At 42.1% G+C, this 23748-nt stretch overlaps 1 protein-coding gene across 1 annotated transcript in view; it reads left to right on the forward strand.

Annotated features, from left to right (window-relative positions):
- The window catches only part of RNF43 (ring finger protein 43), an 83887-nt gene that overhangs the window by 37969 nt on the left and 22170 nt on the right, over positions 1-23748 (forward strand). Inside the window, exon 2 of the mRNA XM_006832390.1 lies at positions 23077-23199. Within this exon, the coding sequence (XP_006832453.1) occupies positions 23077-23199 (123 nt within the window). The remainder of the gene's footprint in view (positions 1-23076; positions 23200-23748) is intronic.

The raw sequence follows: 23748 nt of genomic DNA on the forward strand, positions 1-23748 counted from the left end.
AAACCCTGTACAGGGTCGCTATGGGTCGGAACTGACTTGACGGCACTTAACAACAACAACAAGGCAAGGCCTATGACTTCATTTTGTGTTGTTGTTGTTGTTGTTGTTATCTGCCATGGAGTCAGTTCCGACTCATAGCGACCCTGCATTTTGTGTTAGGGTTATGGTAAAGACTAGGGTTAATGTTAGGGATTGGGCTAGGGCAAGAGTGAGGCTTGGTCTAGTTTTGGGGTTACAGTTAAATTTATTTTAAAAATTTTTTCTTGAAATCTTCTTGATTTCTTCTTCATTTGGAAGTTCTGTAATTACATGATTCCATTTTTTGACTTTATATTTTGTTGTTCTTGCAAACTGGTACCTCTGGTTTCAGTCTTCCCTAATTTCAGTCTTCTAGGTTTGTTTTACTTTGAATTCATCTAAATCTGGCTTGAGATCTGGGTGATATTGTCATGTATGTTAGTCACAGGTTGTTGTCTGCTGTTCTTGGTTCTCTCTTCTCTGTCCAGAGACCTTGCATTAGTATTTTTTGTAAAATTGGTCTGGTTTTGCAAATTCTTCTAATTTCTGTTAATCTGGAAATGCCCTAATTTCACCATTATATTTGATGGACAATTTTGCTGGGTATATGATTCTTGTTTGGCAGTTTTTTTCTTGCAGAGTTCTATATATGTCATCCCATTGTCTCCTTGCCTGCACGGTTTCTGCTGAAAAATCTTACAGTTCTCCTTTGTAGGTAACTTTTTGCTTTTCCTGAGCTGCTTTCAGGATTTTTTCCTTTGCTTTGATTTTGAAAATTTTTATTATAATATGTCTTGGAGATGTTTTTTTGGGTCTGTTCAGTTTGGAGTTTGTTTAACTACTTGAATGGCTGTGTTCTTATTTCTCATGATGTTAGGAAGGTTTTCTTCCAGCAAATCTTGGACAATTTTCTCTATAGCTTTATTGTCTCTTCCTGTTCTGAAATTCCAATCACATGGAAGTTATTCCTCTTGATAGTATACCACATTAATCTTAAGTTTTCTTTTGATTATTACATGATTTTTTCCGATTGTTTCTCTCAAAGGTGAGTATTGAGAGGTTTGTTTTCAAGCTCATTGATTCGTCCTTCCATTGATTCAATTCTGCTTTGCCCTTTCAGTGTGTTACCTACTTCTGAAGCCTTAGTAGTTATCTTCTGGCTTTCTAATTGCTGTTTTTATTTTGGTTTCCAATTTTTCATTACTTTGTCAGTTTGTTCTTATATTATTTTCCTGAATTCTTCCTTGCTTTCATCAACCTTTCAATTCACTGAAGATATCTAAGTAGTAGTCTTTTAATTTTCTTTTCAAGTAGTTCTAAGCCGTTTCTGGTATTATATTTTCTGACTCTATATTTTGGTCATTTGTTTGAGACACTCTGTCTTGTTCCTTGTCTAAGCTGAAATTGCCTGTTTTCGCTGAGACATTGTAGTGTCGTTGTATTTATATTTAATTGATGATTGCATGTTGGTGTGTTCTCAGACACTCACCACCTGTCTCCTGGTGGGTGTGATAGAGACTGGAGGGAAGTCTGAACACAGTAAGTTAATTCAGGGCTGGTTCAGGTGCCTCTGGAAGGACCCCAAAAAGAGGCTGCACAGGAAGGCAGGATTGGTCACGCCGTGGCCACCAGGAAAGCAAAAGAACAAGGGAAGACAGCACTTCTTTTGTCTCCCACCTGTAGCCTGGTCCTCTGCCCACAGACCACTGTGTTAGCAACCACTTGCAAAAGTTCAACATGGCCACACCACTCCATGCCAGCTGTTAGCCTGCCTGCTTTTCTTTTCTCTTCCTGTTCCTTTTCAGCTTCTTCTTCCAATCGGCACTCAGTCCATCTCTGTATCCTCTCTTCTGAAGCTCAGTGTTGCAGAACCCTCAATCTGTATAGGTTTCACTTGTTTCCCATGTCTTCGTTACAGAGGGTCTGCTCTGTCATCTTGCCCTGACTCCCTGGATTTATTTTTGTAGAACCACTCCAAGTAAGCCAAGAACCACAAACACTACTTTTAATATATTTCATTTTTGCAGCCATTTAAACTGTGTAGCGCTGTAAGATAAGCACTGGATCACAAGGTGGGTTTGAACTGCAAGGTCGGTGGTTCAAACTCACCAGCCGGTCCCAGGAAACCCTATACAGGGTTGCTATGAGTCGGAACTGAATTGATGGCACTTAACAACAAACTTTATCTAAGTGTTTCCATGTATTAAAATTAGTGTTTAACATCTATAGTTCTGTATCTGAAGATATATACACTGTTTGGCAAATTTGCGTCTTCAATTCTGCCCCTATACCCAAACTCCAATTCTTATTTCAAATTGCCTGGAGGAGGGTTTAAATGTTCATTGCTAACTCATCATTCCTAAAGCTGAATTAAATTTTCCTTGATCAAGACTAACTTCTTTTTCTGGTTCTCCTCTTTAGTTAATGCAACATCTTTTCCCCAGTTCTCCAGGTTTGGAACTCCTCCCTTCCCTTCACCCCTATTGTCCAATCTGTCAGCAAGGACTTCCAACACTTCCTTCATAATTTCTGTGATTCATCTCTTCTCCTTTGAACTGTTACCACCAAAGTTCAAGTTCTCATCCTGCCGGTACCAGATTACTAGAACACTTCTCTAACTGGTTTTCCTATCACCAGTTTTCTCTTCATTCCACCATAGACTGCACTTTTTACTTTGCTCCTAAATTGTTCTGCTTAAAATGTTGTTTTGATAAGGAGATCTCCTTGTTCACCAACTTAAAACGATCCCTCTTTTTTTTTTTTTTTTAAACATATGCGAGTAAACGCAAATTCTTATTTAGCATTCGGTGGCCTTCATAATTGGACCCTGCCTCATATATCTCAGTCAGACAAGCTTTATTGTCTCCTCATGTTTTGCTGTTGTTAATTGCCATTTAGAGTGACCCCATGGAGAACAACAAAATGCTGCTTAACCCTGGGCCACCTTCATGATCTCTAGTAGGTTTGAATCCTTTGTCACTGCTCCAGGTGAAGGGCCCCCTCATTTTCACGGACCCTCTACTGTACCTTTTCTAGTGATTTGCCTTTTTTAATGATGTGCCCTAATATGCCATAATCATTTAAGATCCCATTTCTCCTTTCTGCACCTTGAAGACTTGAGAGAAACTGATCACCTTTTCCCTGTTAAAAACCCACTAAATAGATGCCAGTGGATTAGTGAAGAGGTAACTTATGTAGTTATTTTTCTTTTAGTCAAATCCTTCCTCCTTAAGGGCTGTCTTAGAGCCATCCATCTCCTCCACAAAGTCCATACAATATGACTGTAGCATAAAATGTGGTACTTGATGGTGTACCATTGTGTACCACCATCTTGTTTGTTTACATGTGTATATATCATATTGTTGTATGTTGTCAAGTCAGTTCTGACTCATAACAACCTTGTATAGGATTTTCACAAGCAGCTGGTGGGTTTTAACTGCCAACCTTGTGGTTAGCAGTGCAAAGCTTATCCTACAGTACCACACCAGGGCTCATTGGTGGTGGTGGTATGCTGTTGAGTCAGTTCCGACTCATGGCAACCTTGTATAGGGTTTCTGAGGCTGCAAGTCTTCCTCCTGAGGAGTAGCTGGTAAATTCAAACTGTTGACCTTGCACTTAGGGTCCAACATGTACCCCACTGCACGACCAAGTTAGCTCCCCAATAAGACTATAACTTCTGGGCAGGATCTAACACAATTTTGGAAAGATTGGTGACCATTAAATATTTTCCAACTAAGAGGCTGCATTTCAGGTCCATTCTGATGTAACCATGGGTGAATTTCCCTCCAACATGTAAATCACGTCGAGTGACTCCCTAGGCCTTGACAAGGAATGCTTGTACCGTTGAGCTTCCCTGTTCAAAAGGACTGAGTAAGGTGACTCCAGAGACAGGCCTGATAATGCCCAAGCTAAGGAATGAGATATTTGGCTAGGACCAGGGTTCAGACTCTGAAACATTTCAGGTAAGTATTAGCTCAGCAGTTAGATATGCTGCCACTTTCTGAGGTAAGCCTCCCTAAAGGCAAAAGCATGAGCTGATGACAACATGGTTACTCCTGCCCCATAAGAACTCATTTGCAGGCATCTGTATGGAGGTCCCCACCCGAACAAACACGAAGAAGAAGAAAAGGAAAGTGCCGGAACCTAAGCATAGTCACTGTGTCAACAGCAATATCAGATAAGGTGGTTTTTATGGAAGGAGGTGTGTGTTGGGGTGGGGGTGGGGGGGCAGGCGATGCTTCCGTGGTCAGTGATTCAGAAGCTTGGTGCCATGAAGCCATCTTTTGTTCCAGTCACTCCATGGTGGCTGATGTCATATAATTACCCATTTGCCAACTGGGACAAGAGGAAATATATTGGATGAAAGCCAGAGTAGGTATAGTTACCTCTTAGCTGAGACACATTCAGAACCTAGGAAATCAAGTAGCTCTTTGGATCTCATTTCTAAATCAATGAAGCCATTGGCATTTTCAGTCACGCTGTTGTTGCTAAAAGCCATTGAATTGGTTCTGACTCATAGCAGCCCTATATAGGATTTCCAATCAGTGACTGGTGGGTTTGAACCGCTGACCTTGTGGTTAGCAGTCCAGTGCTTATCTTACAGCACCAAACCAGAATTCCTAATAGTGGTTAATTAACTAGTAGTTAATAAACATAAATATCATGTGTTGTGCTTGCCCATTCCTAAAACATATATGTTCTCAAGTGAGTTCCCATGGTTTACATAAATTGCCAAATTATGATATCTATAGCAGGAACAGGGTCCAGACAGCCTTTGTTAGCTGAACTAGGACTGAACTTAATCCTAGACTGACTCAGCTTCTTTGTTCAACTTATTTGAAATTCTGATATCCCTCCTGAGATTGTTTCTAAAGAGCACTCAGTGTGAAGTATGAATCACAAATAAATGGCCTCTTGGGAGACCAAAGGCTCAAGCTTTCAATATTAATTCAGCACACGTTCATTGATTGCCTGGTGTGTTTGGGCATTGTGCTATGTGGGAGAGTAAAAAGCAACAACAAAAACCTGCCCTTAATTCACCAGGTAAAAATATAAGACAGAAGGTAAAAATGTCATACAATAAATACATATTAAATGTTTGAGGCATCTAAGATGAAGATGAGATTATTCATGAAAGAAATAGCATATGAGCCTGCCCTTGAAGGATAGGTAGGGTTTTAATAAGCTGCAGGATAGGAGTAGTGGGCATTCCAAGAGAATGTGGGAATAGTCAGTAATGTCCTTTGGTTTGGACAAGTAGACATTTAGGGGAGAAATGGGAGATAAAGCTGAAAAGGTAAAGGGGAATGGGGAAGTACCTAATACTTATTGAGTACCCACAGTAGGCAGGAACTTCTGGTACTCTGTTATTTCATTTAGTTACTACAGTAATCTTTAGTGGATGGCAATATCCATATTTATATATATTTTAATCAATAAGAAAACCAAGGCTCAGAGATGTTATGTTACCCACTCAAAGTCACACACAGCTTGTCAGTAGCAGGGTTGAACCGTGAAACCAAGTTGTCTGATTTCAAAGCCAGTGTACACAGAGCACTGAGGTCTTGATTTGACAGTGTAAGAAGTTTACATTTAATTCAGAAGGCAGTGGAAAACTATTGGTGTTATTTGAACAGAGCAATTAATTACATCATTCATACCAAATTTTGGAAGACTCATTTTTAGTGCGATACAGAGAACTTTAGAATAGGGAAAGACTGGAGACTATAGTTGGAAGTCTAGTGTAATGATTCAGACTCCAGAGACTTGGAGGCATTCGATTCCAAACAATGAGTTTAAGTGATTTGCTATAGGGAGGAGGAATCATAATGACTCTTGAGGTGTTCAGCCCAAGTCTCTAGGCAAATGGTGGTGCCATTAACAAAAGTGGATAAGTTAAGAGGGAGTCCTAGTGTGGCACTGTAGGATAAGCACTCAACTGCAAGGTCAGTTTGAAGCTCAAGGTCAGACTCACCAGCCGCTCCTTGGAAACCCTATACAAGGTCACTATGGGTCGGTACCGACTCAATGGCACTTAACAATAACAAACAACCAAAGGGATTATTGGTTAGGGTGGAGTTCGGGGAGAAGGTAACTTAGGTTAGATATATTTGAGTTTGACATGGCAGTAAGACTCAAAGGAATGTCTGTTAAGCATTTTGAAGTTGAGAGTTTACTTTGGCGACATATTTGGGGACTCATCATTGGAAATATTAGAGTGAATAATAATCCCAGAAAGAGATCAGAGAGATCAGAGCCTATATCTTTAGGAAACATGAATATTTTAAATGAGAGGTGTCAGAAGAGGAGAAAGTGAGAGAGGAAGCAAACGAGGGACAGTCCGAGAAGTAGAAGAACTGGAATAGTATTGTGTGATGATCCATAAAGGAGAAGAGTGTCAAGAATGGGTATTCAACAGGTCAGAAGTCAACTTAGGGATGTTTGTCTTGTTTAGCATCAGTCCCTTTTCTTAGGAAACAATTGGTGTCAGAAATGCAAACACATCCCTTTTCCTCTCTGCTTTCCATTCTGTTACGGAGACCAGGCAGTCAAGAGAACTGTTAACACCATGTTTGGTGGCCACATTTCTAATTTCAGCTAGTAAGAGCTCTCAATTCTACTGCCAGTAAAATAAAGTAAAAGTTTTGAAGTCTTGTCCGAAATCCTTGGACGTTTAGTTCTCAAGAAGTCTGTTGGAATTTCAGAGCCTCTGTTCTTCTACTCTGCCTTTTCTGTGGCCCTTCAAGTCCCACTTAATTAGACTTAACATCTGAAATCCATGGACAGAATTCAGAACTTGTGGTCACAAACCCAATATGCATTGCAATGTCTCCTCAAGCCTCAGTTATCTAATTTGTGAAATGGGCAGTGCTAATAGAGGGAGAATAAAATAGCTAATGAAGGATTATAAAGCACTTTGCTAATATAAAATGCAACATCAAGGCTGAATAACAGTCTAATTTAGAGTGAAGGGTTCCATTAGCAGAGTAAAAATGAAAAGGACAAAGGGTAGTGTTGTTTGTACCTTGTACCTTGATAACAGCGCCTGAATCAGAAGTGCTGCTATTGATCCGCATTGCCCTGTGAACTCTCAACCCAGGGATTTGGCTCCCCTCCCTGACTCTCTAAGTACTTTCCTTACCCATTCAGTCTGGTGGTGGCACCTCCCGGAATCTTTTGACAAATGCAAACAGGAACTTGTATTCAGCAGAGCCAACTTGAGACTGGAGAAGACTCCTCTTCCATTATCAGCACTTTGATTATCCTCTTGTATCTCTTACCATCTGTGCTTAGCAAGAAAAATAAAGAAGTTTGAGTAATTAGGAAACAACAAAGAACTCATAGTTCACTAAGAGCAACTCAGAGGATGTTTGGAATATTTTAACATACAACCTTGAGGTAGCCTACATCCTCAGGGACAGGGACTAGAGTAGAAAGTTTACGCTGCTAGGAAGCCGAAATAAAGGGTGATGGTATCAGATGGTTCATAGCTTCTTGAAGGAAGTTTTTAAAACTTGGGCTTCAGACACATCATCTGGTCAGAGGACAAAAAGAATTTGACTGAAGGACTAGGGAAACAAATGTAATTCATCTCTTATCCTACTAAATGTGAAAGAAGACCTCTTAAGAAAAATATGGAACTTTTTGGGGAGTGAATCAATTCCGAGTTTTTCCAGACCTTTGCCATGCAACTTACTGGGCCAAGTCTTCATAAAGTCTTGGTGAGGAATGAAAGGTCACTTAACCAATTCTATGGCCTGAAGCCACTAGAGGACAAGAGTTTCTCTGAGTCAATACTACAGGGATTAAAAAAAAAAAGTGTATATATTATAATACATTACAGTAGTCCCTAAATGGCTCCTACACTGAAGAACTGACATCAAATCTAGAAGAAAGACTATTGTCGTTAGATGCCGTTGAGTCGGTTCCAACTGCTAGCACCCCTGTGCATAATAGAATGAAACGCTGCCCTGTCCTGTACCACCCTCCCAGTTGTCATGTTTGAGCCCATTGCTACTGCTACTACTGTGTCAGCCCATCTCGTTGGAGGGTTTTTCTCTTTTTTGCTAACTCTCCACTTTACCAAGCAGGGTGTCCTACTCTAGAGACTGGTCCCTCCTGGCCACATGTCCAAATTTCATGAGAGAGGAAGTCTCACCATTCTGACTTCCAAGGATCATTCAGGCTGTACTTCTTACAAGACAGATTTGTTGCATCTTCTGGGAGCTATATTAAGTGACCCAAAATGACAAGAGAACACCTGCAAAGTAATATAGCAAGAACATATTAGTCTACCTACTCTTTTACTCTACGACCTCTGAATATGCATGCTCTGCTCTATGTGGCGTCCTGGTATGGCGCTGTGGATTGCACTGGATCGCAAGGTCTATTTGAACTGCAGGGTCGGCAGTTCAAATTCACCAGCTGCTCCTCAGTAACCTTATACAGGGTCACTATGAGTCGGAACCAACTCGAAGACACTTAACAACAACAACAACAAGATGCTCTGTGTATTTGTATTCACTTGAATGTTGTTTGACAAGAGTCCTTAAGATTATTGTGTGTGTATGTTTGTGTACATGTGTGTGCGTGTGTGTACATATGCTGTACAGCTGCAATCAGGTCTTTGTTTCTTAAGAGCAGGTATCATTACTATTAAGTTGGTCCTCTCTCCCCCATTAGGGATTATGCTCCATTCAGTACACTGATGCTGAGGGGAGATAGAAAAAGAGTCCTGGAGATGGGTTAGTAAGCAGGAAGCTTTTCCTGAAAGAATTTTGACCAGGGTTATGGAGATAGATTTAGGCATAATGGTAAGAAGGAAGAAAGCAAACTTCCTTGCTAAAAAGTCAAAATACTGTAGAACTGACTTTAAGACTTAAGCTTATAGAAAGTGTCTAGAATATCTCTGAAGAGAAATGTGAAACCTGAAAAGAATCATATCCTGGTGAAATGACAACGCAAACACCAAATTTATTTTATCTCACATATGTTTGTTAAAACAGATGATTCAACATGCATTTTTTCTTAATCTCTGGTGGAGGGTCAGAGATAAAGAGGAAGACCCCCAGTGAGATGGATTGGCCAAGTGGCAGCATCAATGAACTCAAGCATGGCAACAGTAGTGAGGTTGACCCAGGATTGGGCAATGTTTCGTTCTGCTGTGCATAAGGTCGACTCACTCGATGGCACCTAACAACAACAACAACTGTGGGTTTGGCATTATGCTGTGTGATGAATTAGATCTAATCCCTGACTTTAAGAGTTCAGGAAACAGGAAAGGACTAGGACTTTATTGACCATCTACTAAGACCCCAGCATTCTACTGGAGGAAATGGGTAAAAGGGTGGCTCACCGGTGGAATGCAAACAACAACATTTAAAAATGCTGACTAAATGGCTCCAGGAGAATATATGGAAGAGAGCATTTCATTCTGGGGACTGAGGACTAATTAGAGGCTAGGAGAAGGCCGCAGTTTGGCTTGGGCTGGGAGTAGGGGAAAAGAAGAGGTAGAATGCTATTGAGCTTGGAGTCTGTGTCTGACAGGGACCACTTTTCTCGTAGTCAAGAAGAAAGGGAGAGGTCCATGGGAGGATGGTGGTGAGAAAGGAATTTAGCAAAGAATCAGTGCTTTACCATCTTATAGTTTCTGTAATGGATTTATTAAGAACAAGGATATTGGTTTTGCTGGTTACCTTCTCTTCAGAGACTAGAATTCTACCATTCGGAGACACATAGTTTCCTCTTGACTTCCTAGACGTTCAAGAGATGCCGCTGTTAGGAATTATTAAAATATTTAGAGGATGGAAATACCAAATCACACCAATGCCAAGATACCCAGGCACCATCCATAGAGACTGAGTGAAATGCTGAGTCCAAAATGACAATCCCTGCCAGCTTCCCACAACACCATCCCTTACTTTTTCTTTCATCCCCTGCCTAGAAGGCTGCACTGTGGGTGGGAATAGAAATCTACCCTCCTGTAGCATCCAGGCAGCTGCCAGCAGTCTGTTTGCCTTGTTCTTTGCTGGCAAATCATTAAACAGTCCCCCCAAAGCAGGCCTCTTCCCCAGGGCCACCCCATGGACTAGGATTCAGAGCTGTGGTCAAAGTGCTGTCAGCAGTTAGGCTGGGGCACTTGGGCTATCTCCAATACAAGCCTCTCCAGGCTGCTTGCTGCCTCTTCTCAACAGAAGACAACTTGGTCTGATCTCAACCCCCCAATGGCTTATAAGAAGAGACTCTGGGCATCTGAGTTGGCTGGTAGCTGGAATCATTTTGTCCTTATCCTCCCCAAATAATTTCTGAGTGCAACTACCGATAAGCCTTCTCTATTTCTTTTTTCAAGCACAGGCCCACCCTCCTTACTTACTTCATTTTGCAATGCAAATGCAATATTCTATGTGATTGCCCAGGAGCTGGGGACGCCTTAGTTTTACCACGTGTCACAATTAAAACTTGAACGTAGAAGATTGAGTTGAGCTGGCTTATTTAGATATAATATTTCCCTTAAAAGGCTTATAAGCACCAGGACCAGCCTGTCCTAGAAGACACTAGCATGGCGTAGTTTGCATGGATAACTTTCAATTTCTGCAGTCTCTGAGCCAAAGCCTAGTCCTGAAAGGCATGGAGTACATGTGACAAAACCAGGTTTATGAAGCCATCTTCCACTCACAGAGCTCAGTAGTTCTGCTGGCAGGCTGGGTGGACTGCTGACATATTTAAATAAACAATCCGGTTTCCTCTAATTTCCTCTAGTTTCGTTTCTTTGGTCTTTTTACATTTGGTCTATCTGGCTTTAAGTCTTTAAATTTTAAGCATTCAAATCTTAACCTGAGTAATTACTTAAAAACAAATATTAGCTGCTTCCAGCAAGTTTCTAAATTCTGACCATCTCTGGCATGAGTTTGTCTGGAACAAGAGCAGCAAGATCACAAAGTAGACTGTGTCAAGGCTGATTACAAATAGCTTAGCAGGTTAAATGTGAAAGTTCAGTTAACTACTTCATAGTGCTAAGAGTTAAGGCCTGGTCTCAGGCATTGGCCAAAGCCTCCTCAGACCCTTCTCCTAGAAATGTAGGGAGTTGATATTAACCTTAGCAGTTCTGCCACCTGTGTCAAGACTTCTGCCTTCCTACAGAGTCTCTTTGGGCAAGACATAGCTAAAAGAGGGGACCTACAGAGGTATTTCCTCTAGAAGGGTGATCAGTAAAGGGGACAGGAGGTTGCTGGAGCAGTGGTCTAACTGAGTGGCCGAACTGAGCTGATCTTTCAGGATTTCTTCATAGGATCCTTGGATTGTTGAGCCTTAAGTTCCTTGCCTGGTAGAGGGAAGGAGTCCAGACCAAACGATTGGGGTGCCTTCTAAGTAAGGCCTTGGTCTTTGTGGATCTCAGAACTTGGTGTCTGATCTCATAGACTTTTCTTCCAAAGAATTCTTATGTAACACATTAGTTGGGCTAGCTCTGCCTTGCTTCTAACTTCATGAGTAGCTTCCCAGTAATTTGAGGTCATTCTGAGCTGAATCAGGACCACATCTATTTCTCTATGGGAATAACATCTGACATGACTGAGATTTTCTACTCTATTGTTGTTGTTGTTAGGTTCCATCCAGTCAGTTCCGACTCTTAGCAACCTTATGCCCAACAGAACAAAACACTGCCTGGTCCTGTGTCATCCTCACATTCACTGCTACACTTGAGCCCATTATTGCTGCCACTGCGCCAATCCATCTTTTCCGCTGATCTTCCACTTTACCTAGCATGATATCCTTCTCCAGGGACTGGTACTGACAATGTGCTGGACGTATGAGAGACAAACTTTCACCATCCTGGCTTCCAAGGAGTATTCTGGTTGTATTTCTTCCAACACAGATTTATTTGTTCTTCTAGCACTCCGTGATAATATTTCAATATTCTCCTCCAACACTATAACTCAAATGCATCAATTCTTCTATGGTTTTCCTCATTCACTGTCCAACTTTCACATGCACATGAAGCTATTGAAAATACTATGGCTTGGGTCAGGTGTACTTTAGTACTCAAACTGACATCTTTGCTCGTAAACACTTTAAAGAGGTCTTGTGCAGCAGATTTGCCTAATTCAATATGTCGTTTAATTTCTTGACTGCTGCTTCCATGAGTGGTGATGGTGGATCCAAGCTAAATAAAGTTTTTGGCAACTTCAATCTTTTCTCTATTTATCATGATATTACTTATTCATCCAGTGTTAAGGGGTTTTTGTTTTCTTTACATTGAGATTATTAACAAATAATTTTTCTTCTTTTTAATTCACCTTATTTTTAAAAGCAATTCAGATAGCTAGCTCTTTCTCTCTCTCTTTTGACTCTTTTTTCTTCCTCTTTATGTCCCAGTGAACCACCAAAGATACTAGACAGAAAAACCCCACCATGGAGGCCAATTTAGGGCAAAAAGGTCAGTTACATGATGGAGCTCAGATGGTCACAATGGTCTGAAACTAAGACAAGTGAACCCTAAAATTGAAGAATGAAAGTCTTTAGTGTGGGCTGAGGAAGTGAGGGAAATGGTTGTCTGACTGAATGACCATTATTTGAGCTTGAACTTCTGTGACCTCTGACTTCAGGACATACCTTTCTCATCCTAAAGAAATGCGGACTGTTCACTGGAAAAGCATCTCTGAGCCGCTTGTGGATCTGGCTGCCTTTGTTGTGGCTAAGTGAAGACATGAGATAAGCCGTAGGAGAAAGGAAGGAAGTTGAGACTGGTGGGCAGAAAGAGCGTGTGCCTAGAGGGAGAAGGAGCAGACAGACTCTGCTTCTGTCTGGACTTAGGATTCCAGTTTGGAAATTCTAGAAATGGGATCCAAAAGACTTCTACCACAGCCCATGTATTGTAATATTCAGCTAATGTTTGTTGTACCACACAGATTACTCCCCAGTGATTTAGCTGCAAGCAGCATGGCAGAGTAGAGTTCTGAGACTGAATTTAGGGAACTTGGATTTTTGCCCCAAACTCCTTTAAGTAGTGTAACCAGGAACAGTATATAACTTGAGTCTCATTTATCTGTAAAAGACAAGTTTTGAAGGTTCCTTACAGGTTTGAGCCAGGTTCAGCTGTTAGCAATTCACATCTCTTATTTTATAACCTCTATGGTCTCCTGGAGCTTTGGTAGTGTAGTGGTTACAAATCAGGCTGTGAACCACAAGGTCAGCAGTTTGAAACTACCAGCTGTTCCGCGGGAGAAAGATGAGGCTTTCTGCTCCCGTAAAGATTTACCGCCTTGGAAACCCTGTACAGGATCACTATGAGTCAGAACCGACTCCTCGGCACGTAACTGCCAAAACCATGGTCTCCTGGTGTGGTGCTGTAGGTTCAGCATTGAACTATGAACCACAAGGTTAGCAGTTCAAACCCACCAGCCGCTTCTTGGAAACCCTGTACAAGGTCACTGTGAGTAGGAACCAACTCATTGGCACTTAACAACAACAACAATGGCCTGGCCACTGGATTTAAATAGAGTTTTATTCATCTTTTCACCAAATACTAAGGGCCTACTATATGTGAGAAAGGAGCTCTGGTAGCGTAGTGGTTATGAATCGGGCTGCAAACTGCAAGGTCATTAGTTCGAAACTACCAGCTGTTCCGTGGGAGAAAGAGGAGGCTTTCTGCTCCCATAAAGGTCGCTATGAGTCGGAACCGACTCCACAGCACATAACCTCTACCACCACCACTATATGTGAGAAGGTGGTTATAAGTTGGGCTGCTAACCTCAAGGTCAGCTGTTCAAAACTACCAGTCTTTCCACAGGACAAAGATGAGGCTTTCTGCTTCCGTAAAGATTTCAGTCTTGGAAACGCTGTGCAGGGTCAGTATGAGTTGGAACTGACTCCACGGCACACCACCACCACCACCACCACTTTATGTGCCAGCACTGGTGTGGCACTGTAGGATAAGCATTAGACTGGTAAATGCAAGGTTAGCAGTTCAAACCCACCATCCACTTTTGGAAATCCTATACAGGGTTGCTATGAGTTAGAACCAACTTGAAGACACACAATAACAATGATATGGAAAACCCCAAATTGGACTTTTATTGAGCTCAGGTTTTCCTCTCAGACCTTGCCAGCCTGTTTTCCGTTGGATTCTGGCACATCATTTTAGTTCTTTGGACAGCTCCTTTGCTTACCAGCATCCTGTCTACCTGGGAAGGTTTTTTGGATCAAGTCAAAAGCACTGGAGACCTCTGTCACTCTCTGTGAGTCCACTTCCCTCTGATGGCCTCAAGGTATGCTTCTCTCTCCCACCAACTTAATGTTCCTTTGTACCTGAAAAATTTCACAGTTACGTAGGGATATATAATTGTAATTTTTTTTTTCCAGGTACAAAGGGAAAAATTAAGTAGGGATAAATTTTCCTAGGACTCCCAGTGTGGTGCTATAGGAGGATCAGCACTGAACTGTAAATGACAAGGTCTGAAGTTCAAACCCACCACTTAACAACAATTTTACACATTATTTTACACATAAGGCGCTCTAGTAGTATAGTTGTTATTAGTCGGGCTGATAACCTCAAGGTCAGCAGTTCAAACCCACCAGCTGCTCCTTGGAAACTCTATACAGGTTAGGTATAAATCAGAACCGACTCGGCAGCACTTAACAACAGCAAGAAAAATATATGAAAAAGGATACTATTATACAGAAGGAGCTCTGGTAGTGTAGTGGTTACGAGTCGGGCTGCTAACCTCAAAGTCAGTGGTTCAAACCCACCAGCTGCTCCTTGAAAACCCTATATAGGGTCACTATGATTCGGAACCAACTTTACGGCACTTAATAACAACAACATTCTCTTTGATTTTTGTTTTTTAATTGACAAAACAAATAAAGGGGGAAAAATCCTCTTAACAATTCCCCAACCTTCTGACAATTAGAAAACTCAGACATCTCAAAGAGGTAGCAACAGGTCAAGTTCAGGTTGGGAATTCAGCCTAGAAATTCCTAAATCCCAGCCTAAGCACAATTACCTTTAGAACCTAATCCATAGATGTGAGAGCATCGACCTCCTCAAATAAAGGGCAAGGAGGCCAAAGAGACCTCAGAGGAGGTCATTCTGGTGCTGGGAGGAGGAACAGCAATTTCAAGCCAATCTGTCTTTTCCCTTAGGAGCTCTACTTTATGATGCTGGTGTGCCTACTGCCTGAGATAAAAGTCAGGTAGTTCTAAGTTCAGGTAATGGAGGTTGCACAGGAGAGGATGATTATAAAATCTGAAAAGAGGAAATGGGGAGAAGGGTGCCTTTGATGTCCGGCCAATGTTCCTGATTACAAAGGCAAATTTGTTGCAGGCAGTAAAGTTACCTGTCCAAGGCTGGGTGAAGGTCTGTGTGTGGAATCAGAGAACGAAGAGATTATTGCAGCCGAGGAGGTGGAGGTGGGGGAGGAGGTGGCTGGGAAACAGGAGACAGTAAAGAATTGCTTGCAAAGGCACACACCCCAAGAGGAGGAGATGCTGTGGATAAAGTAAGACCAGCATTAAGTTTGGGGCTCAGTTGAGCCCTGGAATGCCCTTTGTGAGGAGGTAATGAGATCACATGGCTTCCTTCATGGGAAGGAGGCGGGCTGAGAACTGGAAGAGCTTGTTCCGTGGGGTTTAGAGGGCTGAGGACAGGGGGGAAGTGACCGTGGATAATGAGTTGTCCCAGACTTGTGGAACGCTGGCATTCAAAGGCACTGTTGTCGATCGCCAAGGGAGGAAGGAGTCAGAAGGGCTTTGTCCCTTCCAGGAATAAGAAGGGATTTTATTACTTCAGATGCAGTAATAAAAACAGCTACCATTTAATGAACACTTACTGAGTATCAAGTGTCAGGCTCAGTGCTAGGCACCTAGATACATTATCTCCAATCTGTATAATAATTAGGCATTTTTGTCCCCATTCTGAAGATGTGAAGAAGTATGAGGCTCAGAAAATTAAGTAGCTTGACACATGTTACACAGGTAAGAAATGATGGAGTCCTAATTTGAACCTAGGATTGTCTTGAGAAGGAAGAAAGAAAAGAAAAGGAAAAAAGAAGAAAGATAAAGAACAGACTCAAGAAAATAAGATACAACACATACTACCAAGCAACAGCCCACATGCTGTTGTGAAATATGTGTGTGCAAAGGAAGGTTCTGAATCAGGATAGCCTGGACCCTGAGAACAAGCTCCTTTTAATTTACCTCTCATTGTAGCTTCTGGATAGGGACTTCCCAACTCCCTGTCTTTTATGAAAACAGAAACTACCACTCCTCAGCCCACCGACTCCCACAGGCTTGCTCAATGAGCAAGCCCATTTTGCAGCTCCACTTCCCATTTGGTTTTTCTTGCTCTAAATGTGGAAATCACATCTGCGTCTTTGCTATTAGGAGACTGTCTTAGTCATCCAGTGTTGCTATAACAGAAATACCACGAGTGGATGGCTTTAACAAACACATTTATTCTCTCACAGTTTAGTAGAAGGCTAGAAGTCCACATTCAGAGTGATCAGCTCTGGGGAAAGGTCTTTGTCTCTCCTGTCAGCATCTGTAGGCACAACATTCCCTGGAGATCTCCATGGATCTTGGTATCAATCTTCCCCTGGATCTAGAAGTTCATAATGCAGGGACCCCCAAGTCCAAAGGATGCACCCTACTCCTGGGTTTTCTTTCTTGGTGATAGTAGGTTCCCTGAACTCTGCTTACTTGCTTAATCTCTTTTATATCTCAAAAGAGATTAACTCAAGATACAACCTAATCCTATCGATTGCATCCGGCCTCATTAACATCATAGAAGTGATGATTTACAACAGATATGATAATTACATCAGATCAGGGCAAATCACATCATAGGAGGGTGGGTAAGTGCTTATATCATTACATAACTGCCCCATTACATCATTACATAATTGCCAAACCACTGAGAATCATGACCCAGCCATGCCGACACATATTTTGGTGGAGCACAATTCTATCCATGACGGAGGCTTTGCTGCCCAAGGAAGCAGATGCATTGGGGTCTGTTTTCTCTTCAAGGAATTCCTTTCCAACTGAAAGTTCCCTGTATAAGGGGAGAAAAGAGAGCCTCTGTGATATACCCTGAAGAAAGTTAACACTGTTGTAAGACTACACTGGTTTGTTAAGTAATGAACAGAGTCTTAGTTTGAATGACCTTTTGTTTTTGTTGGTAGCTGCCATCAAGTTGACTCCAACATATAACTACCCTATGTACAATAGAAGGAAATACTGCCGAGTCCTAGGCCAGCCTCACAATTGCTGTTATGTTTGAGACTATTATTGTAGCCACCGTGTCAGTTCATCTTGTTGAGAGCCTTCTTTTTCGCTGACCCTCTACTTTCACAAACTTGATGTCCTTCTGCATTTGTTCCAAGTCAGATTTGTTTGTTTTCAGGCAGTCCATGATACTTTCAATATTCTTTGCCAACAACATAATTCAAATGTATCAGTTCTTCTAAGGTCTTCCTAATTCATTGTCCAGCTTTCACACTCATTCGAGGTAATTGAAAATTTCATGGCTTGGGTCAGGCATACTTTAATACTTTAAAAAAGTCTTTCGCAGCAGATTTGTCCAATGCAATACATCATTAGATTTCTTGACAGCTGCTTCCATGAGGATTGATTATGGATCCAACTAAAATGAAATCCTAGACAACTTCAGTCTTTTCTCCATTTATCATAATGTTGTTTATTAGTCCAGTTGTGAGGATTTTAATTTTCTTTACAATGATTTGTAATCCATACTGAAGGCTGTATTATTTGATCTTCGTCTGTAAATACTTCAAGTCCTCTTCACTTTCAGCAAGCAAGGTTGAGTCATCTGCATAGCTCAGGTTGTTAATAAATTTTCCTCTAGTTCTGATGCCATGATCTTCTTCATATAGTCCAGCTCCTCAGATAATGTACTCAGCATACTGACTGAATAAGTATGGTAAAAGGATACAACCTTGATATACACCTTCCCTGATTTTAAACCACACATTATCATCTTGTCCTCTTCAAAGACTGCTTCTTAGTCTATGTACAAGTTTTGCTTGAGCACAATGAAGTATTCTGGACTTTTCATTCTTTGCAATGTTAGTCATAGTTTGTTGTGATCCACACAGTTGAATTCATTTGCATAGTCAATAAAACACTAGTAAACATCTTTCTGGTAGTCTCTGCTTTTAGCCAAGTTCCATCTAATGTAAGCAGTGATATCCCAAGTTCCATGTCCTCTTCTGAATCCAGCTTGAATTTCTGGCAATTCCATGTACTGCTACAACTGTTTTTGAATTAGCTTCATCAAAATTTTACTTGCGTGTAATATTAATGATGTCGTTTGATAATTTCTGCGTTCTTTAGGATTACCTTTCTTTGGAATGGGCACAAATATGGATCTCTTTCCATTGGTTCACCAGGTCGCTGTCTCCCAAATTTCTTGGCATAAACTAGTGAGTGCTTTCAGTGGTACAACAGTTTGTTGAACCATTTCAATTGGTATTCCGTCAATTTCTGGAGCCTGGTTTTATTCCACAACTCTTCTGGTCTTCAGTCATTAGTGTCTAATGCAGCAAATCTTTTCTTGAGATGGTCTCTAAATTCAGGTGGGATATATTCAGTGCTTGCTTTTGGCTCTACTGGACTTACTTTTATTTTCTTCAGCTTCAGCCTGAACTTGCATATGAGCAATTGGTCTTTTCTACAGTCAGCCCCTGGCCTTTTTTTGACTGATGATATTGAGCTTCTCCATCATCTTTTCCCACAAATGTGGTCAATTTGATGTCTGTGTATTACATCTGGCAAGGTCCACATGTATATTGTTGTCATTATTAAGTGATATCAAGTCAGCTATAGTCACCATTTATATTGTTGAAAAGGGTATTTGCAATGAAGAAGCCATTGGTCTTGCAAAATTTTTGTCATATGATCTCCAGCATCATTTCTATTACCAACACTGTATTTTCTAACTACTGATCTTTCCTCTTCATTTCCAACTTTTGTGTGCCAATCACTAGTAATTATTAATGCATCTTGATGGTCTATTTGATCAATTTCAGACTGAAGAAGTAGGTAGAATTCTTCAATTTCTTCATCATTGGCATTGATGATTGGTGTGCAAATTTGAATGTATTAACTGGTCTTCCTTGTAAGCAGATGGATGTTATCCCATCATAGACAGCATTGTATTTCAAGATATAGCTTGAAATGTTCTTTCTTGACAATGAATGTGATGCCATTCTTTTTCAACTTGCCATTCTGGCATGTTGTTGTTAAGTGCAGTTGAGTCATTTCTGACTAATAGTGACCATATATAGGATTTCCAAGGAGCTGCTGATGGGTTTGAACTTTGAATCTTGAGGTCAGCATTCCAGTGTTTACCCTACAGTGTCACACCAGTTCCCGGCATAGTAAACCATATAATTGTCAGATTCAAAATAGCTAATACCAGTCCATTTCAGCTCACCTATACCTAGGGTACTGATCTTTATGCATTCCATTTCCATTTTTGATGACTTCCAATTTTCCTACATTTATACTTTGTACATTCCATGTTCTGATTATTAATGGATGTTTTAAGCTATTCCTTCTCACTTTGAGTTGTGCCCCATTGGCAAATGGAGGTCCCCAAAATTTTGTTCCGTTCACATAATTAAGGTCAACTCTGCTTTAAGAAAGCAGCTCTTCCCTGGTTGTATTTTGAATGCCTTCAAACCAGAGGCGACTCATCTTCTGGCACTATATGTGACAGTGTTCTGCTGCTGGTCATAAGGCTTCCAGTGGCTAATCCCTCAGAAATGGACCACCTAGTTCTTCTTCCTAGTGTTTTCCATGTCTGGCAGCTCTGCTAAAACCTGTCCACCCTGGCTAACCCTGCTGGTATATATATGAACCGTGGGTGACATGGCTCTTAGCATCCCAGCAGCAGGTGTGTGGGCCACTACACTATGACATACTGACACATGAGTGGAGAAGTGACATTTTGCAGGAATAACAACATGGTTAGCTCAGTTTTGGACATTGTGAATTTGAGGTAGCTTGTTTAAGATTCTTCAAGTAGAAACATCCAGGGGGCTGTTGGACATAGAGATTTGGGGTTCACCAGAGGACTGAGATGGAATCAACAGTATTTACATGAGCACTTTAACTGAGGTCACTCAGGGAGAACATATAAAATGAAAGAGGGCCTAGAACAGAGTCCTGAGGGTCACTGTCTGTATTTCAGGGACTCATTTTGGAGCCTTTATTCTTCAGGTACATGTGATTCTTGGGCATAGTCTAGAGGAAGGTATCAAGTTTTCAAGTCAAATGGAAATTGTTCTTAAGTTATTTGCTTTTTAAATCTTATCCTACTACTTCTTTACATTTCTGCTGATCTCTGCCACTTATTTCAGTGTGGAATCTTGGGCAAATACTACTTAGCCTCTCAGGGCCTCAGTTTCCTCATCTTTCAAATGGAGAAATCGTTTTCTACCTCTAGGGTTGGTGAGAAGATGAAAAGTGTTAGTACACAAAAGTAGAACTATCACTTGTCCAGGGTGTTTACTCAGTGAATGTAAGATAATTATTATCACTACCATCACCATTATTAGGATGGACAGTGGAGAATTGACTGCTCATTTGGAGTTACATACTGCCAAGGAGATGGAGGCCTACAGAGCTGGGTTCTAATCCTGTGTAACTTTAATTTCTCTGAGTCTCAAGCTTTTCTTTAATGGTGATGATAGCACCTACCTCGGAGACAGAGAGAATGTAAAGCCACCAGCACAGTGCCTGGTATGCATTTACTAATGGTTAGTTTCTTCCCGTTCCCCCTTCTATAGTGGTTAATTCAGGACTAGAGAAGTTAATGGCTCTGTCATCATTTTTCCCCCTCTACCTCATCAGAGGTATCCCACAATATAGCACCATTCTCTGTTGATGCTGGGCTCACCTGCTGAGGTCTGGGAGCCAAAGCCTGGTAGAAACCCTTTTCTAAAACCTATCCATCTGTCCAAAGTGACTTTCCCTCTCTCCCAATTGACTGGCCAGTAAGAGGTGTCTTGGAGTCATCTTGAGAAAGTTGGCTCCCAGAGTAGTGTGTGGGGCAAGCAAAGCAATGGACTTCAGGGCTGCAATTTGTCCTTGAAAGGAAGGGTCATGTCTTTTCATGTGTTGGTAAAGCTGATTTCTGACTTCTACTAGAGTGTCCTCTGCAGTCCCAGAGGGATCCTTCTTGGCTACGAATCTGCCATTCCTGCTCCACGGTCTGACTCCTGCAGGCTGTGCCAACTTCATCTCCGTCCTGCTCTTTCACACTAGACCAAACTGCCTGTAGAGTCCCCAGACCCTTGCCTCTGTGCCTTGGCATAGGCTGCTTCCTCTGCCAGGAATGCTGCCCCACTTATTGGTCCACTACTGGGTGAGGACATACCTATCCAGCCTCCAAAGAAATTCTCAAATCACCTCACGTGAAAACTTCTCTGTCCGTCCAGCTAGGATTGTTAGTCCCCTGTTTTCATACCCTCCTATAACCCTCAAACACACCTTCGTTGTAGCATCACAGTACATTTAAGGCAGGGAGATTATCATATTCATTCTTGAATTCTCAGTGCATTATACGGTGTCTGGCACCAAGTGGGCTTTCAGTGTTGGTAGAATGAATAAATGAATGAATTCAAGTTAGATGGATGAACAGATCGACAGACAAATGGAGCTTGTTGAGAAAGAGGTTACCACTCCAGTAAAGTGAGACCAGCCCTCAACCTTACACCCAAGCCTTTCTCTGGGGGCAGGGAAGACACACTAAAGTTCACTCATCACCAGACTGGAGCAAGAATGGAATCCCTCCTACTTCAAACCCCTCTGACCGAGTAAGGTAGTGCATATTCATAGAGAACCTACATGTTCAAGGGATGGCAGTGATGCAATGAGAAGAAATAGCCTGAAAGTGTTTTCAAAAAAGGGGTTGTGCTTTTATATTCAACACAGACATTATCATGCTCATGAACATCTTCATAGACCCTAAGTTCTCTCTTGTTCCTCTCATGGTTCTTTCTGTGGACCCCTGAGACGATAGCAACAGTGGAGAGGGAAGGATAGACAGCAAGCAGCTCCTTAGTAGGAAGTCCCCTTTCTTGCCAGTATACATTGGCATCCCTGGGTCATAGGATTATCCAAGTAAATCATACATTGTTCTCACAACACTCGGGCATTTTATTCCATAGAAAGACAATTGAAATGCGTATCAGCATCATCTTAATGAGAAGAGAGTTGCAGAAGGGCAGCTCCGCTCTTTGGTGATGCAGGAAGAGGGTCCATGGGTCATGTTAGCGCCTGTTGGTCCCATTGACCCTTTAGCCATTGCTCAGCACCAGATGGACCTAGAGGCATGGAGTCCTGCTTGAATCTTCCATAACTTCAGAGCCCTAGAACCCCTACCGGACCCAGAGCAGATGGGCTGAACTGGCTCGATCCTCATTGTGTTCTTGCTAGGCATAGGATGAGGTCCTAGGAATTACATAGCCCTGGGCTTCAGTCCAAGACCGAAGACCCCAATAGTCTCTTATCTCTGTCACCACCCTGGTTAGTCCCAGCACGGGCAGAGGGCAAAGGCACAGAGGGATACTGAGAAGGGTGAGACCACACTGAGTAAGAAAACCCAAGTCACATGGGAGATGGGCATCTATAATCCATGGCCTTCTGGGGGCATTCCAAGGAGGCAGGGGGCATGAGAAGAGGAAGAATGAGATTCTGAAGGCACTGATACAGGAACACATGGCTGTTCTCTTAGCCTGGGGTTTTAAAAGCAGGTAGGACAGTCAGGCTGAGAGAGACTGAAGCCAGGAGAGGAGCCCTCTACATTGTCCAGTTTGGAAAACTGGGGCTTGACAGTTGCAGGAGCTGCTTTGCAGCAGGCTCTACATTTAGGCCTCCACTTCCCTGTATCCATGACCCCAGAACCATCAGAAGAGCATGGAAGGGGACTTAGCTTACTCTGAGGCAATGCACTGAGGAAGCCCACTCTTTCATAGCCCCCCTCCTTCCTTCTGCTACCTCCGCCTCCTTAACCCAAGTTCCACTCTCTCTCTGCAGTCCCATCCTCTGTACCTGTGCAACGCCAGTGACGATGACAATCTGGAACCTGGATTCATCAGCATCGTCAAGCTGGAAAGCCCCCGGCGGGCCCCCCGCCCCTGCCTGTCACTGGCTAGCAAGGTAGATTGCCCACATACACTCTTCACTTTCCCCAGTCTCCTGAGAATGATGGGCCCCATTCACTGGTTTCCCTGTGTCATGGCTGGACTGAGCAAAGTGCAAGCTCACACCTCTGCACTTTTGCCACCAAAGATCTCTGTACTTTTGTCACTAGCAGAGTGGCTGGTGGGTTCAAACCACCAACCTTGTGGTTTGTTTATCCTACAGAGCCACCATGCTGTTTATGTATATTTATATACTTATATGGTGTGTCGCTATAGGATAAGCACTGGGCTGCAAGGTTGGTTTGAGCCTTAAGCTGGCAGTTCAAACCCACCAGTTGCTCCTCGGAAACCCTATACAGGGTCACTGTGAGTCAGAACTGACTTGACGGCACTTAATGACAGCAATATATATATATATAAATATGCATGGTGGTGATGTGCTGTGAAGTCGGTTCTGACTCATAGCGACCTTGTACAGGGTTTCCGAGGCTGTAAATCTTTACGGGAGCAGAAAGCCTCATCTTTCTCCCATGGAACAGCTGGTAGTTTTGAACTGCTGACCTTG

The sequence above is a fragment of the Chrysochloris asiatica genome, unplaced genomic scaffold (assembly GCF_000296735.1).
Source record: "Chrysochloris asiatica unplaced genomic scaffold, ChrAsi1.0 scaffold00007, whole genome shotgun sequence".
In the NCBI taxonomy this organism is placed as follows: Eukaryota; Metazoa; Chordata; class Mammalia; order Afrosoricida; family Chrysochloridae; genus Chrysochloris; species Chrysochloris asiatica.